The sequence below is a fragment of the Meleagris gallopavo genome, chromosome 2, assembly GCF_905368555.1.
Source record: "Meleagris gallopavo chromosome 2, MGAL_WU_HG_1.1, whole genome shotgun sequence".
NCBI lineage: Eukaryota > Metazoa > Chordata > Aves > Galliformes > Phasianidae > Meleagris > Meleagris gallopavo.
In genome coordinates, this window is record NC_139405.1 from 58131461 (window position 1) to 58153846 (window position 22386).

Consider the following 22386-nt stretch of genomic DNA (forward strand, 5'->3'; position numbering starts at 1 on the left):
TCTCCACGCCTCCCTCAAAGCAGTTTTTGCCCAAGTCTTTGTAGGTGAAAGAGGTTAGAATTAATTTCTCCTAGAAGGTCACTTGTAGCTAAGTGCAAATATACCTGTTCTGGTACAAGTCTGGGAGCACTGAATGCCACATTTATCTTTATCAGATACACTGAGTAAAATTTTTACCTGAATCTACAGAAATGAAAGATTAGTATTTCTTTTCTCGGCACTGTAATGGTAAATGTATTTACTTCTAAATTAGTCAACTTTGCTTAAATACTATAGATTTTCTACTATTTGAACTTTTTTTGCAGCAAAAACAGTGTAGCATTATATATTAATTTAGATCAAAACTTACATTTTCATTTCTTCCTTTTTCTTCTCATTTTGTCGTGTTGAAAATAACTGTTCTTTAAACACTTCTGAAGTGCTCTAGTGATCAAAAACTGATTTTGTATTTTTCTTGTTAGGAAATTTGATGTAGTCCCACCAAGTTGTTTAATGTTGAATTCTTAAACATTTTATTACTTCTTATTTCTTGAATTCTTGAGGTACGCAAACTTTGTTATTTTTACTTTTCAGATATTTCGTAAACAGAGACATAATCATAGAGAATAGCACTGTATTTTAATGTAATACTTATTAGTCGAGTTATTACAACATAAACAAGAAGTGTTGTTTGTAGATAGTATCATTGCATCGTTTATTGGCTAATGTTTCCCCAGGTGCATGTTTCTCTGTTACTTTTCAAATGTGGGTATTTAGAACATGACTATAGAGTAAATTCTTTAGACTTTCTCAAGCTGTATAAAAATCGTCTGTTGTGTTGGTGCTGTCTGAGTGTGGCAAGGTGACTTCCTCTATACAAACTTGAAAATTTTGGCCGGTTGTCTCTAAGAAAACTGATAGATAACACTGCTTAGTATTTAGGGAAAAACTGCTGTAGTGAGTCATTCATTATAGTCATATCAAGTCAGTCACTGAATAAAGCCATTTTTCACTTCTTTTAAGAAAAGGAAGCTGTATCTACCATGGATGATCAGGAATTCCTGCTTATAAATAGGAGCTCACACTGGAGTGGGCTGTGTGTTTTGAATTGCAAGTCACATTATGCCTAAGGGACAATTTAAATGAGCTATGTATAGGTGTGTCTTAGCTTCTGTCTCTGAATACTAGAGCACATTGTTTTCATGCCAATCCTAGTTTAATTCAATTTCAACATTTATTTTAAAATACAAATTTGTTTTTGCTCATTTTTCGCAAAATTCAGTGCCTCAATGTAGATATTTTTTGCCACCTCATCTGCGAGAGTTCTTGGCACTCCTTTAGTTTAAGGTGATTTTCTCCTCCAAATCAGTCACATTTTAATCAGATCACAACTGTCTGAAAACCCCTAAAACCAGATTTAAAGCATAAATACTAGTAATCTTCTTTGCCGGCAACCCATTACATAAATCATAATACAATATTTGTGTGTTATAGTTGGCTTCATTTATTTTGACTTCCTTGTGGATTTGAAGCTTTTGCGAGATATATTCTTTTTTCTTTGTTACGGTTGTATTCTCCCAGAGAAGCTAGCTGGGAAAGCAAAGCCCAAGGCATATCCAATACAGAGCAGCTAATTTCATCCTCTGGATAAAAACAACTAAATGCTCCACTACACACCAAACACGCAGCCAAGGGGACCACAAATCCACTTTCAAACTGATATCTTTTAGTTCTGCATACTGCACAATATAGTACGATTTTTCATACAGCCTGACTGCCTTCTGCCAGAGTAAGCTTTGTGCAATTAAAAACTGACTCTTTACTTTTTATGAGGCAGTGTAGCACCAGATATGAAAAATTTGTCTGACTTCAATCATCAAGGCTTTTTATTACATCTGGTTCTCCCATCTTAGTGTTGTGTATTTTCTTGAATAATGGAAATGACAAAATGTCTCATTTCTTTCAGAAAAGAGAAATTGATTGGAGTTTAAGGTTTGAAGGCAACAAGACTTATGTGAAAAAATAAAGCCAGAGATTCAGAAAATGGCAACACATATGAACAATCTGTGTTCTTTCAAGAGCACGCGATCTGCCTTCTAGTCTGTCCAACTGCCACCTCTTTTTCTGGCTTGAAAGTTTCTTTGAAATGTTAGTAATATAGGGAGATGCAACTGTGAAAAGAGAGGCAATGGCACAGTACAAAATGCTTTTAATGTCATTACAGGCCCTGATCTGAACTCGCTACTCAATGGCAATCAACCTAGAGCTAGCAACACCAATGTTTTTTCATAGTCATCATTGCATTAGCTGAATGCTTTCACTGTGCTTATGGCTCCATTTCTAGATGTCAAATGCAGTAAACAAGCCTATAAACAGGCTTGTGACTTCTTACACAGGGTTTAAAGGCTTGGGTTCATGTTTGTTTTGCAAATCGTTGATATAGCTGAAAAAGTCAAAGCTTTCAATCTGCTAAATGCTGTTGCCCCCACGTCAGAGATGGTAGACAAGCATGTATAAGCACTGCCTCTTGAATATTTTGATGCAAAATCAGGTGGCTCAGCTTGAACTGTTGGCAAAAGGGCTTTCAGATGCATTTGGATAAGTAGATTTGGGGACAACAGCATAATTAGAGTAATGATTGAGACAGTACTTGCATCCCACTGCACCATGATGTTCAACAGCGTAACATCCTGTTAGTTTGAAAAAGGATATTTGCCTTTCCCTTGCATTTGTAGGCCTCCAGTTGTTTTAACACCTATTAGTGATAAGAAGTTCAGAAGAACCTCTCTGGAGTTTAGCAGTATGACTTTCTGGGAGTGAGTGCTCTTCAAATGGGAAGATTTTAAAGAGAAGTCAGTTCTCTGACATGGGCATTGCATTCCATCACATCCTGTGATGATCCTAGTTATCCTAGTGGACTCCTATGGACATGGAGTCATGTCAGAAAAGTGTTGTATGACTAAAAAAGCTGCAAAGAAATCTTCTAGGTGGAAGAATAGAATGAATGTGAAAGAAAATGTCTTTATTATTATTATTTCAGGGTGCTTATAATTACCTTTAATGTTCTTTGGAAAGTGTACCACATTTTACAGAAAAAAAAATCCTGAAGGCTGGCAGTTGTGACAATAAAAATCTGGAATATTATTAAAGGATAGTTACTATTAAATAGTAATTTAGCATTGTATCAACTTTAATCTATATTGTTTTGGAAAAAAAGTGGGACACACCCACAAAGGAAAAATTTAAAATTTGTTTTCTTGGAGAGGATTTTTTTTCTCTCCTGGCACCATTTATGTTGGTCAGGAGTCAGATGCTTTTTTTTTTGAGATGAAGGAACCATCCTAATTCTGTTTCTCCTTATTAGCTGTCACAGTTAGGCTTGGTTTCCATGACGAGAGGGTGAAAGGACCTATGGATACATGCCCCAGGAAGGGTGGGGGGAAGGGAAAAGGTAGGAAGATGAACCTAGACAAGGAAAACAGCAGCAACAAGCTACTGGAAAAAAACTTTACTGAGTATAATAGTGCAATGTGAGATAATACAATATAATATGATTGAAATTGAAGCTATTAAATAAAATGCAAAAGAGTTTCTGAAACTGAAGTCCTTACTATTGCTGTAGGAGAAGTGGCCAGGGAGCAAAAAGAGAAGTCTCGTGACTCCCAGTCTGTTTTATCTTTCCCTCCAAACGGAAAACGGAAATGGAAAAATGAAGTCTTCTGGGAGTTGTAGTTCATTCTTCTCTTCTGAGACCAAGAGACTAGAACTTATGAAGTATATAGACATCCACAGTCCTGCAGCATTAGCTCTTTAACTTCCAGTGCACGATGTTATGATTTGGAATGCTGATGAAAAGCCATGAAACCTGACATTGCCTTAATTTTTCACAGGAAGTAATCGCAGCGACCTGAAGTAATGATAGCAGTCCATCTAACAAGTGATTATTAAGTGGATCAGTATCAGGGGACCTTCTTTATCAATATCCTTTCCCAGACAATCTGGGGAAAATGCCATTTTAGACTCCATTGTGTCATTTTGATACTTTACAGCATTCGTGTGAGTCTTTAGTTCTCTTCAGTATTGTCTACTGAAAGAATTACATCAACTGGCGCAAGGAAGTCTTGTTCTAAAAACTGATTTTTTTTTTCCAAGACAGAAAATTAACCTGAATTTGATATAAGAGAAGTAACTAATACATTTTTCTTCGAATTTCTCCAGCATTTCAAACATACATCTGTTATGGAATGAGACCTGCTGCTTTGAAGCAAGCATTTTCTATTCCCAAGGAAACCCTATGGCTGCATTCTGGCACAAATTAATATTTTTTGCTGTTGGTTGTAATTTTGAATTTAAAATCAGAGTGGACTCCAAAGACTGAAAAAATAATACCAGAGTCTCAAAATATGTTCTGGTTCTTATTGATCTTCTGATTTCTCCTGAAGATTTATTCTCATTTGTTTTGAAGGTAAGGTAGGATAGAATAGGAGGGAAGGGGTGAAAATTGTCTATCTCATGGATTTTAAGATGTCAGATAGATTAATAAATAGACTCTAATTCCTTCACAGAAGAATCAGATTTCCACTGCAGAGACCCAACTGCAGTTTAGTATTACTTGTGTACGTTTTGGAAATGATGCTTCCAAACAAAAGTGCATCTCTGCCAGGACTTAGTGGTGTGCCACAATCAGGAGTCTCCCGTCTCTTTGGTAGTGCTGCTACGACACACCAAGGAGTTATGCTCATCTGTCCTGTTCCAGCATGCTTTTGAAAGGGGGCATTTCAGAAGCCTTAGCTGACTTTTTTTTGCCTGATGTCTTCTCCTGGTTAAAACAACAAAGTATAATTCTACTTTATACCCCTGTGTAAAATACATTGTCATGGTTGACATTTGCTTTCACCCAGAGGTTTTTGTGTCCTGAAAATATTGCTGCATTTCTTAACCAGCTCATTTAAAGCTAGCTTAGTTGTATCTACATAAACTGCCGCCTCTTGCATTAGAGTAACAGCTTACAAACCAAAAACTGTACAACCTGTAAATTTCAAGATGCACCACACATCTTCATCTGATGTACCTAAATCCTGTCTTTGTGATATTATGAAAGATAATGAAGTGTCTACAAAGCACATGCATGAGTAGGATGCCTTAGTGGCAGATGTAGCGGAAATATATTGAAGGCACGAATCTGTTCTTTAATGTGACCTGTGAACAGCAGGGCACAGAGTGTGTTGCTGGAACATTGTCTTCTCAGCATTGTTCCTACTTAGGCTCTATTCATCTGCAGGTGTCCAGGGTTTCACAGTTAGCTTGGCAAACAGATTCAGCACTTTTTCACTTGATCCTTCTGAATCTTTTAAGGTCAACTCTTTCATGATTGGTTATAAATTCATAGACATTGCTGTTTTCAAAGTAGTCATTGTAAACTTTAAGTCCTCAATCTCTTTGGGTCCCTTCTGACCCCTGCAATTCCATGATTCTGTGATTAATTTTAGTATCAGTCCCTAGTAGCAGAGAAAACAATTCATCGAACATTGTTTTCCTTGTAGATTCTAACAAAGTACTAGTTATCAGTGGACTGATTTGGAAGTCCTGGAGAGTGGAGAAGGAAAGATTGTTGGTTGGTTTTGTGTTTTTTTTTTTCAATATGTGTGACTCATCAAAATAATGTATGTCTTTTATATATAACCCTTTATTATATATTGGAATTTCCAGCTAGCATTCTCACTATTATATGGCAAGATATGATGTGCTGGTTTGCTTAATTTATTAAAAATACAAATGAGTATTTATGAGTTGCATAATTTAAAGAACATTTAGTAACATGAGTTCAAACTATTTTTCTGCATTATCTGGAAGCAGACTGTGTAAGCAGATGTTCACCTGTTTACACGATACTGCATTTACATGCAGAGGCCACCTGTGACAATTTTTGTGCTTAACTTCTATGACATTTTACACCATTCCAGATCTGACTAGAGGCTAGCTTGAAGCTTTATTTCCTTCCATCTTTTAAGAGGGATCACAAAGCTCTTTCAGTATAGGTCGATGAAATTTCTGCAGCAATGACTTTTACATGGAGAATGGTGGCATTGAATTTTTTTTGTCCATTCAAGGGCTAAAATTATAATATCATAAAGCTTTAAGGTCTGGAAGCCCCCTCTGCTAGACCCAACTTGTAGCTTCTGTTACGCTGTAGCAGGGGATGCATACAAGGGCAAGAACAGGTGCTGGGTTTGTAGAACAAAGTGAGGTGGTGGCAGCAGATTTCATCTCAGTATCAGCTTATTCCCATTCTCCTTGAGGATGAGCGTGATCCAGGAGGCTGGTGGTGCAGGCCATCTCTCTTTCCACAAGCAGAGCTTGTTAAACTCTTCTCCTTGGGATAAATGCAGCCCCTTGTTACCTTGGTGATGCCTGACACTTCACAGCATAACTGAGGGAATCATATTTCCAGTCCTTTATCAAATACACTTTTTCTTTTTAGTAGCTTTACTCTAAAAAGCTGTAATTTAGAGTTCTGAAAACAGCAGCTTAGATGTATTCAAACTCTGGTGAATTCTTGGCATGACTTTATCTCCTAGAAGTAAGACTCTGAAAAATAAACTCTTTGGAAGAAGCAGAGAAGGGAGAATTGTAGGGGTTTGCTTCCATCAGTATCTTCAATTTATGACCTGGTGAAAAACCTTTCCCAAAAGATGCCAGCAGTATGCCAAACTGTGTGTGATGTTTGCTGGAATAAGGTGTATAGCTCATCTCCCTGATCCCTACAAAAGCATGTTCTAAGGTTTTCAACACATAAAATCAGCTGAGACTTTTTTTTTTTTTTTAAGTAATTAAGCTAAAAGGGGTAATGAATCTCCTCTCTCTGAACTTGAATTTATTAATTAACTTTCAGACTTCTAAACTTTTTCTTAATTAGACAGTGATTATCATTTTAACAGAGCAACAGCAGAACAAAACTGATAGAGACAGAATGGTCTTTCTGGGCTGATGATTATAATGTACAGCAGACCAATCTGAAAGAAAATATTTATCAGAAAATCTCACATAGTTTCTCAAAGAACATTTTTCTCAGGTGGTAGACTGACATTTTGCCAGAGCTGGATAGAGCACCAATTTCATTTGATTTTATTTGATGTTATCCTGATGTTACCTTATTGAACTCATTCAGACGTCATTCCCAGTTTTAATTAAAAGTTTTTGAGTCCCACATAACAAAGATGCAGATCAGATTATCTTGAACAGTTACTTTGAATATCAAACTATGCAGCAGTAACACTAGCTGTGAGAATTCAAAGACCTGCCACAAACAGAAATTAACATTCAAAGAAAATACAGTATATTCAAATAGAAGATTTAACCATGCATAAAACAGAGTTTCTTCTCTAACTCACAGAAAAGAAACTCAGTATAAAATGCTGTGAATGTTAAGAGAGTCAAACAGTACATTAAGAAGGTTACATATAAAATCGTGTTCAAAACCTCTGATTTAAAGGCTGTCTTTTCGAAGGCTGGCTGTTCTCCAAGTGGGATCATACAAACAGCCCTGTGAAATTCTACCAGAGTTTTCTGCCTGAATAATTTCATTTGGATGATGGAGTAGAATAGCATTATATTCATTCCAACACCACCTCCTTAGGAAGGTGTAGGTGAATAGATTTTGTGCTGAGTCTCATAAATTTTCTGACAATTTTCCAAGGCTGTTTGTAAATTCTGAGCCACAGGAGGAAGGAGAAGACGGGAAAGCAATATGTGCCGTTACTTAATTCCTTATGCCACACTTTAAGAGTTAGATATGAATATTAGTCAGTTTTAGAAGTGGGTGTTGGAATTTTACTGAAGAAATTTTAGAGGAATTGAATACAACAAATTTATGGGAATGGGATGGACTCTATCTCACCAATTTTACTGTATTTGAGAATGTTACCAGTCCTAGTCTCTGTTTACAGTTTAGATTCATGTTATTGTTCTTGCAAGTCAGCTGATTGACTAACCTTTGAGTATCTATAAAAGAATGAGGAAAGCTACTACTTATTTGGTGACAATTATTGGTAATGTACAGAGCCAACATCACTTGATGAAGTATTTTACAAATTTTGTGAATAGGTCTGTGGAATATGATTACTTTTACTATTCATTAGGTCGTATGGAAGTCAAACTGGTAAGAGGAAGAATCAAGTGCTCCCCCCTCTCTATTCGGTTGGTAAATCTGTGCAGCTAGCTGTTCTTGTGGGGGAGAATATAGTTACTCCCTATGTCAAATCAAAAAATCTTCCTTTAAATTTTGTGTGAGATGGGTAAAGACTTGAAGGGTCAAATTGTATAAAAGATAGTAATACACGAATGTGAGATGATACTGTAAAATGTAATACTTATTTAAATGCCTATTAGAGTAAGATTGGCCAAAGGAATTAAAAGCTGATACAGAGTTCATTTTCCTATGATCACTGTTACTATTGTGTTATTATGCTGGGTTCTTTTTTGAACTAATAAATTGTCTTTTAATCCAGTCTGCTGTTCAAGGTATCAGAAGGGATTGTAGGACTAGATTGCTAAAAAAGAATGCTAGGAATTAGTATGGCAAGATTTTTGTATAACTTTAATAATTTTTACAGTTTTTGCCTTATTTAGAAATATACAGTAGTTGAAAATTTTATTATTTTTATGTTCGCAAATCACAGAATCATCGAATGGCTAGGGTTGGAAGGGACCTCAATGATCATGAATCTCCAACCGCCCTGTGACACGCAGGGCCCCAATCACTAGAAGAGAAACTGTGAAATAATGTTATCTAGTCCTATGCAGAAAATATGTTAACAGTAATGTAGGGAAGTTCTTTTCTAGGAAGAAATGGATAAAAGCAGAAAAATGAAAAAATTAATGGTTAGTGTTAGATGAAAAAGAAGTAGAAAATCATAAAGAATATGGCTATGATAAGTGAACAAACTTGTCTTCCCAACATATACTTAGGAACCTACTACAGTCATCTACTGTGCTGCCGTATCAGAAATGGGAAGAAAAAACAACTTTAGACTGAATGCACTAAGAATAACATGTACTCAGGTGGGAACTAATGCATCAAAAGTTAGCCTGAAAGCTGCTCTGTTCCTGCTGTTGTTGAGTTGTTTCATTTAGCAAAAACAACAACTGAGCCTGTGTAACAACCGCTTAAGAGAAAGAGAATTCCTAGCAGTCCTGTAGTCTAGAAGGCATAGAGAGCAAATTCTGAGTAAATGTCAGGAGTTTCTCTTCCCAGGTTGTTCTTGAGCAAGTAACAACCAGAAAGCGCAATCTTGTAGTGGGGGGTTAAAACAAACACAAGGTTTCTCTGTTTTCTTTCTTTGTGTTTATATGTGTAAGTTCACACAAGTCACTGCAGTTTTGCTGTACACTCATATGGTTCTTTGTCTCTGGCAGGGCTGCATTGTTATGGCAAGTCTTTGTATGCTCTTAGTACATCAAAATGTGCAGCCTTACCACAGTTACGGGAACATTGCTGCTTCAGCATCTCCTAATTAACACAGTTATGTATACAGAATTTTTAAAATTCCCTGTGTATTTTTATTTCCTTTCATATTCCTCTTACATATGTCTGACTGCTTGTACAATTGCTTTCTTATAGCAGAGGCAATAGGAGAAATAAATCAATAAAATATCAAAATTAAAACAAAAATAATATGTAAAGCTTTCAAATTTCTGAATGTCATTAAAGGATACTATGCTACATTCAATGGCTTTCTCAGAATACTAAAAAGATGTGCACACAGTGCAAATACATGTAATATATTGCAGAAATTTATATCTGTAATTACTTTCATATAATCTCTAAACTTATCATTAGTTAGAGAATGTATATATTATCTGTGGCTGAAAACATACATGTAATAATCCTGGCTTCATTTACATCAAAAGGAATTTCATTGTTGATACAAGAGAGAAGGATAGCATTTTGCCAGTGAATTTCAATGTTTTGGGTATATGGCACTCAACCATTGGTACATGCATGCCTAGCCTAAGACTATTTAGTATAATTTTTCTCCCCTAATTTAGGACTCTTTCGTATGTTTCCAGTGGGCAGCAGCTTTGTCTCCTGAACAGTATTAAAGTCAACAGAATGAGTTACTGTCTCGTATTTCAAACCCATTTGTGTAAAGAAACGAGAATAAATGGACAAGCAGTTGATATCCTTCTGATTCCCTGTCATTATTCTAAGTACATGGACAGAAAACTACATTTGGAACAGTTACTGAGTATCCAAATTCAACTGTCATATCTTTCTGCAGAGAAGCTGAGATAGGTCTCTTAATCACTTCCCTTTACTCTCTCATCTCTCATTAATACTGCTGTGGAAATACCATCATCCTTATGTCGTTCAAAGTGTGTGCTTTGGATAGATCTTTGAGTCTGTGGCTTTCAAAATGCACGTTTAGGTCACATCCAGTTCTTGTGATTTGTGTTTTGAAATGTCTCAGAGACGGGGCCTCAAATCTCCATCCATCCACACAACTAAATCTCTTGTGCAGGCTATTCTTGTTCTGCAGCTTGAGCAATGTTTCTCATTGTGTGCTCAGTGCTTCTCAGCTACACTCCTTTGGTACTCATGGTGACTCCAAACCCCACAGCTACTGCTGTGCTCCAGTATTCTCACTGTCCACCCTTCCCATGTCCTTGTTGTTTCTCAGTGTTCCATATATGAACGAAGTTTTTTTTCCATTCCTAAATAAAGCCATTTATAGTTCAGCTTTCAATGATGTTTTGATTCTACTGATTCATTTTTTGACTCTGCTGCTTATCAAATGTTCATTCATGTTCACTATATCCAACTCAGTGAATCATGTTGGTGAGTTATAAGTGTTTAGAATTGTGAACACCTTTTAATTCCACACTAAAAATTATCTCTAGCACGTCCTTTTAGATGGCATCATATGGTTATATGGCACTAGCTCTAGCCTGTGTGTGTGTGTTGTGTATATGCAGCTACACACATCACTTTCCTCACTCTGACTCTTGCCCGAGATACCTCAACAACATATAATACAAAAAATATCCAGTATTGAGTCCACTGGGAATATGGACGTGTATTTATGACATGTATTTATGCAGAGGGGAAGGGTCACAACAATCCTATGCATCACTATAAGCTTGAGTCAAAGTAGCAGGAAAACTGCACCAAAGGAAGACATCTGTACGTGCTGATAGATGCTTTGCAGAAATTAAGCCAGCAGTGAGTGTACCTAGGGGGCCAAGAAAGCCAATGGCAAACCTAGTTTGTATCAGAAATAGTGCAATCAGCAAGAACACAGAATGATTGTCCCCCTGTGCTCAGCTGTAATGAGGATGCACTTTGAGTGCTGTGTTGAGTTTTGGGCCCATCTCTACAAGACACTGAGGCCCTGGAGCGTTTCAGAGAAGGGCAACAAAGTTTATGAGGGGTCTGGAGCACAAGTCTTATGAGGAACAACTGAGGGAACTGGGATTGTTTAGTTTGAAGAAGAGAAGGCTTAGTGGAGACCTTATCACTCTCTGCAACTACCTGAAAGGAAATTGTGGTGAGATGGGGGTCTGCCACTTCTCCCAGGTAACAGTGATAGAACAAGAGGAAATGGCTTCAAATTGCACCAAGAGAGGTTCAGATTGGATATGAGGATGAATTTCTTCTCAGAAAGAGTGTTTGGACATTGGAACATGTTTTCCGGGGAATTGGTGGAATCACCATCCCTGCAGGTATTTAAGGAGAAGGAAATACTCAGGGCTGTGGTCTAGTGGGCAGTATTGGTGGTAGGTGGATGTTTGGATTAGATGACCTTAGAGGTCTTTTCCAACCTTAATGATTCTATGATGCATTTCATATGTCTCAGTGGACAGAATTCAAGCTGTATGAGAGAAAGATTATTATGGTGATGAAATCTTAAGCTTAAAGCACTGCCAGGTTTCTCACTGTCTGCCTGGCTTTTGCAGGGCTGTCTGGAAGTCAGCATGTTCTTACCTGAGAATAAGGTGTTAGTGAGTGATTCAGATACTGCTGAGATGCAGGTACACAAGCAAGTAATAAAAAATGATTTTTTTAATACTACCCGATCCTTCCGTCTCTTCCTAAAATGTCTTCCTGCACAGGAAATCCAAATTGAAGTGTTATGAGTAATGTGGCTAAAATCAGAAAGTATTGGGTTGTACTCACCCCAGATCTCAACTCCAGTGATTTTCTGAGAGAAACTTGAGTCTAGCTCTTGAGGGAATTACAGTCTTTCTCTGGGGGGGCTTTACCTAGTTTATCATTCTTTTTGGTTTTGTTCATTTCCTGAGAAGCATTTCAGTTCCAACATAAAGGCTGTTTTGTGTGTAACGATGTACACATGATGTTACCAGTGACTTGTAAATACCTCACATGCGACTGCTGTGAGAGGGGAGAGGTTAAGTGGCATCTGCTGCGTGTGTGCCATTTGGAGAAGGAGAGAGAACTGATCAGAGGGAGAGAGAGCGAGCTCACATTCGCTCTGGGAGCAGGGGAAAGACAAAGCATTAACCCCACGGAGTTAGAAAGAAGGAATCAGGAAACTGAGAAGCTATTTGCTGTTTTGCAAGTAAACACCTCATGGGATTTTACCCCCAGCTGAAACTTATTTATACTTTTTGATATTTCCACCGGGCTGAAAAATCCCATGTTCCTGATCCTTTGTACACTAGACTGTGATGCAGAAAGGTGTAGACCGAATAGCTGTGCACATTGAAATATTCTGCTTTCCTCTCTGCTGTAACCTGTGGCCTCAGCCTGCTCAACTGAATTGCAGAATGACTTCATCTCTGTGTGTAGAACAGTGATTTTTTTTTTTTTTTTTATACACAGAAATAAAACTGTTGCTGAATCTAGGCTTGGATTTGTGGATGGCTTTATGGGGAGAATCAAAACTTCAAGCCACACTTACAATAAAATGGATTTATGGTATAGAATGCAGAACTCAGACTAGGTGCTCCTTGGAGAATTATTCAGCAAAGGTGAACTGAAACAGTGTGTAAGAGAAAAGGACTACACTGTGTAAGGTGCTGGCAGCAGGTTGATTTACTCTTTGGAAGTTATATAATCTTGCTATTTCATGTTAAATATTCCATATTTAGTATCTGTAAAACTAACAGTGGGGTGATTCATTTGATAGATTGTAAAAATGCACTTCTGCTTTGTAAACCCAGATGTGTACAACACTTCTGTACATGCAAAATTACATATACACACCTGTATACAAACACATAGTCACTTACAGACTTTGCAGATTTGTATTGCATATTGATTGAAGTACATAAATCTCTATATATATGTATGTAGGTGTGTAAACACAATACATGTGTCTGTATTCTGGTTTCTGTATGAGCACAGATTTGGAGATTATCATCAACGTTAATTTTCATGTCTCTAGTACTTACCAATATAAGCAACTTATTTTTTTATTAATTTAGCAGCAGCAACAGAAGAACCTGAGGTGATTCCAGATCCAGCAAAGCAGACAGATCGGGTGGTGAAAATAGCAGGAATAAGTGCTGGAATTCTGGTATTCATCCTGCTTCTCCTTGTTGTCGTATTAATCGTAAAAAAAAGGTAAGAAAATGATTTGTGATTATTTGCTTTTTCCTCTATATCAAACAATGACTAAAAGGAATTTTTTTACAGGTCTTTAGATAAATAAATAAATAAGTAGCCTAGGGCCCAGTAGCTCACATCAGCTTTTGAATGAGTTCATTGTATTTCCTGTTGGATTATTTGTTTGTTTGGTTTTTTTTCCTCGGTTCTTGTGATGGGCTTAAAGAGTGTTTTATTTGATATTTGGGATACGATAACTACACATTTTCTCAAACCTACTCATTTCTGGGTAGTTTTAAGTTGCACTTGGAGGAACGTACAGAATATTAGAATGGGTGGAATTGAAATTAATGGGTCTTATTTATGAAGAAGAAAAATAAAAAGAGTAACTTAGTGCACTTTTTATGTTGTAATCAGCTAATGAATTTGATTTGCCATATGCAGCTCTAATGAGTTGTTTGTATCCTCATATTATCCAACTTGCAAAATAATGTAATTTTATACCTCTGTTTATGCTCTTGTAAACCTAGTTTTTTCTTAAAAGTCATACCACATCACTGTAAAATTATCTAGTGACTCCTTAGTGCATGAAATTGTTTAAAAGTGTATTAATCTGAATGAATTTTAATTTTTTAGTGCTTTCTTAGACAATAAGCAATAGCGCCATCTGCGGGAACTGTAACACGAGAGCTCGGCACAGCGCGCTGCTGCTGCTGAGTGTGAGCTGCTGCTCCAGCGCTGCTCGGGCGCTTTTTAAGAGTGTTCGCTCCCCAGTAGTTGCAACTCTTTTAACCTGACATAAAAGTTCATAATGTGGCTCTGTAAATCTGTAGTCGTAGCACCGTAGCTCCCCAATAGAAATTCCTCCTCTCTGTTTGCCCTTTCCCCAGCCTGTCCCCTTCCTGGTGTGCAGATCGCTCCTGCATAGAATGAGACCTTTGTCTTCCAGGTGTTTGTGTGCTGCCTTCCCTTTCCCTCCTTAGAATCCTTGATGAAGGGTATATTCGTGAATGTTTCAAATGTTCCTCTGAAGTACAGCTTTCTATTATTTTTAAAGAGTAAGAAAACATTACAATTGTGCCTAAGATCATTCTATATGTTATAATCACTGGTTTCCATTAGATTTTTTTAATTTATTGCCTCTTTACAATTATCCCTGGAGATATATAACTTGGAGAAGAAACGTCTGCATTAGAAACATTAGGTATGCTTACAGTGTTCTGTGTTAGTTAGCTACATACGTGATTTTTCCCAAAAGTGCTTTTACTTTTCTCTGTTGTTTACTCTGTGGTTGAGAATTAACACATATGCAAAAGATCCAACTCATCACTACCAAAAAAAAAGACACACAGTCAGGCAATTTTCTTTATTTACACAACTTTTGAAGAACAAAACCAACAAGAAGTTGTTTTTCAGCTTTCAGGAATAAATCTCTTATTTTCTATCATCATTGTGAGAGATGTGCTGAGGAATATCAGCTCCTGGCTGTGTGCTGCAGTGCTCCCCTGGTGTTTAATAGATGCCTGTGTGTGTGCGTGTGTGAGACTGTCTGTTACTCTGTACTGTCAGTCACTTCCACATGGGTTTGGCTAGTTCTGCAGGTAACAAAAGAAATAGCTCCTGTACTATTCTGTATTAAAAATAGGTGAGAAATAAGCCTGATTAATAAATCTTTAGTGTCTGGTCATTTTTCTTCGTGATAGTTTAATTGGTTGTCTGTCACATATTTTGTAGGAGTGTCAGTCCCCCCCTTTAGGAAAAGTGGACCACTGTTTTAATTTCAGCTTTAGTCAAGGTCTCAGGTTACATACCTGAGTGAGTTCAGTCCATCTAGTGAGCCAGGTCCATCCGTATAACAAAGCCAGGAGCAGCGGTACCAACACTGACACATTCACACATACATAAGCACACATCAGTTAGAGTGTGGGGCTGAAAACTGATCAGTTTTATTCATCTGCTGTAGTGTACATATTTGCTGATCCATTATGTAGTATCCCTTTTGGTACCTGAATTGACCTCAACTTATTTCACAGAAACATCAATAAAACAACGGTTTCTGCATTTTCATTGCTTTATTAAGCCTTGTGCCCTGCCATAGCTATCTAAATCGGATTAAATGCAGCATTACATTTTATAGAAAAATAGAGTACTAAGCAGTTTTGTTCATGGGCTTCGCCTGATCATTTTGTGCAAATTGGTTTGAAGTTTTACTGAATTAAGCTCTTAAGAGCTCGTACAGAGTTTTACTGGAGTCATCAAACCAACTAAGAAAAGGGATACTGCATCTTTAACAAGCAATGCCATTTTTGTTTTTTGTTTTTTGTTTCTTTTTCAAATCACTGTTGGACTATCTCCAAACGTTCTTCATTTCCTTCCATTTGTTTCCCTTCCATATTCTTAATGCTTAGCATGAATACATCAGCATTTTCAATTGTAAGATTTTAAAATCAGACATATGTTTGCATTCAGGAAATGTGTGGTACATATGTCAGTACACACATATCTGTACGTTCTCTATTATGTGTGTACTCATATAGCTACATATAATATGTATGCAAACATATATATCTACACCTGTGTACCAATAACGATGTCAAATTAAATGACATGAAACTTGTTTTCTGCTTAAATGTATTTATTAATGCCATCTTTATTTTTGTAACTGAAAAGTAAAACACATATTTACTGCACAAGACTTGTACACAGCTGTTCATTTGTCATGACATTTAGGTGGTAATCATTATATTATGCTGAACTGCATGTTGAAAGTACACAATCCATTTAATTTTCAAATTTTTTGGCAATAAATGAAACCTCAGCATGTAATTTTCTCAAGTGATCTTTCTAAAAACAACAATCATTTTTATATGCTAGCGTATTTTTTTTTAATTGCATGGCAAAGTAAGGCTAATTTGTGCATGAGCAAGTTGAAATGCTAACCAAAGAAACATGAATTTTTCAATTTTTTTTTAAACGCACATTTCTCTGCTTTATTGAATGTGACAGAGTCACGCTTTTCATTCACCATTGCTTCTCTTTTTCCACTGTCTGTGATTTGCTTGCCAGGAGGAGCTACTATTCTTACTCCTACTATCTGTAAGTAGAATACGGGTGACTTACTATTTTACATGTTTTAATGATGCAGTATCCCTTTTTAAAAAAAGAAAAAGTCTTTATAATTTTCCTAAAGTTTTATTGATAGTGATTTCACCTTATTCTCAGGCTTGAAAATGTGCTTTCTTGGTTTTTGTTACTCCCTGCTTTTTTTTTTTTAAAGGGATATTGTATTTCTAACTGTATATTGACACTTTTGCTTTTTGCTAGTTTTTCCCATGAGTGTCAGTTTATTGTAATCATAATTTAATTTGCATTATGATTCACAGTGATGCATCACACTAAGAAAAAAAATCTCCTTTCCCATTTCCTAGATAGAGTCCTGTGCTTATAAATCACAAGTGTTCTTTCGTAACATATCAGGTCAGAAGTGGTCCTATGCACCACTTCTCCTTCATAAATGCATGAGTGCCAGCCCTTTATAAACAAGTCAGTGCCCTACCCTTGGGAGAGCAGCACCTCTGTTCCAATGCTAGGAACATTGGAGATTTTTATTAATCTTTTTTACAGAAATATGTTTCTGTAACGAAGCCTTTGCCTACTGGCTTATCGAGAGCTTTACAGACAGATTTTAAAGTGTGGATCTCACTGTATGACAAAGGTTTGAATAAGATTTTGCTTCACTGAAGTAAAATTAACATTTTTCTATGTGGTGTTGACCAAGTGAGTTTTTCTGAGGGCTGCAATGGTTTTGACTGTGACCAAGAAAATGCATTCTTATTTTTGAAGTTATGCAGAAAGCCCTTGATTTCAGAGAGGGATCAAAGAGTGCACTCCAGTCCTCTGATGGCTGCTGTGTCTGATAGTGATGCTCTTCCACATTTTTAAGCAGATTTGTTGACTTCAGCTAACTACCATTCTCTGGTATATTGTGATGAATTTTAATTTCCTTGTTAAATAACAGTTGCTTCAGCTAGAGATAATTAACTGTGCAGTTCCACAGTAGGATTGAGCACTTTTCCCTTCAAGCTCCCCTTCACCAACACCTGCACAGGTTCGGGCCACGGAATCTTCAGCGTGTAATGAGAATCACTTGCAGTTCAGCCTCCAGTGCTGCACAGTGATTTGCTTAACTATCATCAAGCATAGATTGCATATGGAAGAGAGGGAAAAAAAATCAAGCCCAGGGGGAATTAGGAGCTGTTAAACAATAAAACTGTCCTACATTGAGCAGCAATACTAGAACACAATAGGCCTTTTTAGAAGTCAAAGCAGAGCATAAGAATTATAAACCTTGTTTCTGTAATAAGCTAATAACTTGAAAGCTTAATAGCTGTTGATTTGTTTAGCATAGCTAGCAAGTTTTGTTACAAAGTGATTCTTCAAAGGAGAGCTTAATGCAGTCGACAGACAAGACGTAATAGTCTTTTTGTTCCATTCCTGAGGTGGCTTTAGAAAAATGCAATCTTCAGTGTATGGAGAATATCTGAAAGGCTTTGAAACTTTAAAAATAAATAAATAAATAAAAAGTCTGATCTAGAAATGCCAGTTTTGCAAAAGCTTTGATAGCATTGGGAACCAGTTATAGAGCTCAAATAGTTTCACACCTGAAAGTTCTGATGCGCTTAAAACATTTGTTCAACCAGAGTATTGTTTAAACCAGCTTTTTTTAAGTAAACATGAATGTCTGGAGAAAAGATAAAATAAGGCGTCTAGCTGTCACTTTTTCAGTTTTCTGGGTTGTTTTTGCTTTGTTTTTTTTTTACTTTTCACCGAACAACTAAAATAAACAGAATTCTCATGTACACCACAAGGTGAAAAATTATATATTTAGAGCCCATCTTTGGGATTCTGATTGTAATTAACCGACTAGACAAATAGTGAAAGAGAGGGGGAAAAACAGAAAAAAGGAAAAAGATCTAAGATAAGTCTGATTAATGAAGGAACTTGGTTACTCTGAGGTGTGCTTTGTCTCTGTGTAGTCTACTTTGTGTAGCCCCTTACTGCAAACTAAGACTATTAGCTTGGAAAAGCGGTCTTCTAACACTGAGGAAGAAAGTATGCGAGACATGAAGTGCTCCTTTCCCTAGGGAGAATGGTATAGGATATTTGTGGTGGGTTTTCCCAGGACTTAAGATCTACATGAATTGATAATTTCCACTGATGTCCTCTTATTTAGAGAAATATAGGATAAGCACTGTACAAACACTTACCAGGATATCTCATATGATTGTTTATAGAAAAAAAAACTCGTGAAGTTATGCTGTGCTTTAAATATATATTCTTTTGAGAGTGTGATATTTTCATTGATGATTGTGTTTCTCCCACATAACATCAGATTCATGCAAAGAAGCAGGTTGGCTCTCTTTAAATTGCTATCACAGCTTCGGTTGAAAACAGGAAGAAAATATTAAGATTACAAAACAATTCAGTGTATGTTACAGATTCCTAAAAATCTAAACTACATTTCATGCTGTTTCACAGACTTTGTGCTACTCTATTAAGAGTAGTCTTAAAGTGATAATTAAAATGTAGCATCTACTTCCATCTGTCTCTGAGGACTTCAGAATGGATATTCCTTTCAGGTCTTCATCCAAAGGAGAAAATGTCCCTTTAAGGATACTACCTGTTAATTTTGAAGGGTTAGTTTCACAGGTTAGATTGCTAACAGCTTTGCTTTGATACAGAGTAAGGCTGTTAATATCAAGATGTGAGATATTCCCAAACTTCATGTAGAATGATGAGAGTGGGGGACTTTTTGTTTTTTAAAGAACAAAATTTTGGTATCAAGAGCAAAGACGGTGGTATCATGTTGTGTCTTATATACTGAATGTGAGGAACAACTTCTAGCATAAAAGGTAATATGAATTGATCTTGAATAATTGTATTTCTCTTTTTATTTCTTAGTGTGGTTTTTTGACTAACGGAGTCATTTAGAAAGATAAATGATTTCTTCTTAACATGGAAAGCAAGAGGAATTAATTATCCATTTATAAAATCAAAACACAGATTTAAATGGAGATGGTTGATAGAACTGCATGCACAGATGCTTCTTATTTATCATTTCAGTTAAAATGTAATTATATTCTCTAATTTGTTTATATTAGTGTAATTACTCTGCAGGAAAAAATATGATCAGGGTACAGAAGTTAGAACTTTAATTACAGCATTTGTGTGTGTATCTAAAACATGCCATCATAACTCTTTTATAGCAAGGTACGTAGTTTTATCAATTTCATACCGGCAAAGGCTTATATAGGAAAACCAGTCAAACTCCTCTGTCACTTGGATTATAGATAATTGTTGTTGTAGACATCAGTATTCATCAAATATTAAGGTGGTATGGGTGTTTTTTTTTGGCTGGGCAGCAAACTTGCAAAGAAGCGCAAGGATGCCATGGGGACCACCCGTCAGGAGATGACACACATGGTGAATGCGATGGATAGAAGCTACGCTGACCAGAGCACCTTGCATGCAGAGGATCCCCTTTCAATCACATTTATGGACTCTCATAACTTCAGCCCCAGATGTAAGTAATTTGATTTTCTTCTATAGGTATTCTACTTGTTTTTTAGGAAAATTATTCTAAGCTCTAGGCTTTCTAGGAGGACCAGTAAACGCAAAGGGATGTTGAGTAGGAACATTCACATGTTATCCTTAGGTGATGTATGGCCAATTGTTTAAATATTTTCGTGTAGTTTCAGATACTGGTCTCAGGGAAAAATTACATTCCTGAAATGTCTCAATTAAATTCTGAAATAGTTTTCCTTTCTGAGGATATTTTATACTAAAATGTTAAATATTACTGCATAACACCATGTCTGTAATGAATAATAATATGAGGTCCAAAAAATATTCTTTCTTTTGGCAGAAAGGACATTATAACAGAAGGAAACATTGACAAATTTCATGGCTGTTTGTGAAATTTAGGGAAAAGCCTGTTAATACATCAACAGATTTGCTCTATATTTGTATTTCTTTGTTGTAGACTTGCCAGATGCTTTATTTTGACAAAATTTGACAGTTTTAGCTTCTGACTGTTAAGAGTCTGGGTTGTAGTTACAACTGAAAGTCCAGCCTTGCCTGCCTTCCAGCATCTGCAGCATGGCACACACAAAAACAAGACACTCCACTAACTTTGTCTCTAAACTAGTTCTGCCTTGGAGCTGGCAGGAATCTGACTCCATAGCACCATGGATTTGGTTTTAAACAGGTCTGAAGTCTGAGCTGCTTCTGAATTTTCTGTCATTTGGGCATAGCACCCCTTCTCCCACCTCCCACACTGCTTTTCGTGCTTCAGCAAAATGCATCCCTTAAGGCTGTAAATTTTTTTCCTGATTGTTTTAAGGGAAATGGAGTTTGGAGAAGGATTATTGCTTAGTTTATTGAGGCTTACCAAACTGCAAAACTGCAGAGTGCTAACATTTAAGGTGTCTCATAACCAATTATAATAGTACCAGCCTGTGAGGTTTTGTGCTGTTTTGGCTAGAACTGTTTGAAAATTCTCCAAAGTTTGATGTCTTAATGGCATTGAAATTTGTGGAGACAGCTTTACAAAGACAGTTCAATTTGGGCTGTTATTGTAGATCCTGGACAAAGTATCCATCAGGAACCTACGTGGTTTATACTGAGCAGGACTGCCAGGCACTTGGGCAGCCTTCTGGATGAACTGACCTGAAGTCATGAGTCCACAAGGCCCGGCCACAGTAGCTGACCTAGTTGACTGGCAAAGGAGTTTGAGATAACACTTTTCCAGCATCCTAGGTGTGTGATTTTGGGGATGTTGGAGGATTCAGTTCTCCTGATCATTATATGTTCTGAAGTTAAAAATACAAACAAATTAAAAAACAACCTTTCCGGTTTTCGGGCTTTCAGCTATAGACACACTATTAGGCAATTTGCTTCAGAATTGGAGCTCCATTTTGTCACAGAGCTATAGATGTTTTAATGTTTTGTTCCATACTGGAACAAAATTAATTTTGGATTCTGCCATTCCCATCCAAAACAGTATATATGTCTGTGCACAGTTCTAGTTGTAAGAATGAATTCTGTGAATTTTGTACAAGCAGTTAAATCTGTGTATCTGGTTTAAACTCATTAAAAGCAGTATCTTTATTATTGTGCATTAAAAAAAGCTAGTAGCTTGTAAATATGCATGTAATTCTTTTAAATTACTTCTAAGTCTTTTGAAGGAATACCTTTTTATTTTGAGATGCTATTCAAGTATTACATGAGAGAATTAATTTAAAAGGAAAAGACCTGGGCCTATGAATATGAATCTTTATTGTGAAGAAAAAGAACAATATTGAAAGAGGAGCCCTTTCAAAAACTAAATTGCACGCAATATCTTCTTTATTTCATATCAGCAAGAATCTCTTTGTCATTACATTTCTGAAACCAAAATCACCACCTTTCACTTCTCTTTTATTCAGGATACATTCTGTAACTCTGTATTCATTCTGTTTTCCTATTGTAAAAAATTAATAGGATTTAGTTACCACTTGGACATTTTATTCTTAAAGTATATTGTTTTTATTCTTAAAAATACACAATTTGAAGGTAATGTATTTCTTCATGAGCTTTGTTTTCCTGCAGTGCCCAATGATCCACTTGTGCCGACAGCTGTGTTAGGTGAGGACCCTAGTCCTTCATTATCCATTCCTGCATGAGTTTCATCTCCTTGCATGGTTGAACGTTGAAACAGCTTGTTTTATGTAAAAGATAGCTATGCTGTTATCACAAAATTACTTCTAGTCAGTGCTATCTGAAGAATAAATAAATAGGTA

The 22386-nt window shown here is 36.5% G+C and overlaps 1 protein-coding gene across 1 annotated transcript in view; it reads left to right on the forward strand.

Annotated features, from left to right (window-relative positions):
* The window catches only part of PTPRK (protein tyrosine phosphatase receptor type K), a 391871-nt gene that overhangs the window by 341904 nt on the left and 27581 nt on the right, over nt 1-22386 (forward strand). Inside the window, exons 14-16 of the mRNA XM_085217336.1 lie at nt 13426-13564; nt 19969-20129; nt 22196-22231. Of these exons, the coding sequence (XP_085073462.1) occupies nt 13426-13564; nt 19969-20129; nt 22196-22231 (336 nt within the window). The remainder of the gene's footprint in view (nt 1-13425; nt 13565-19968; nt 20130-22195; nt 22232-22386) is intronic.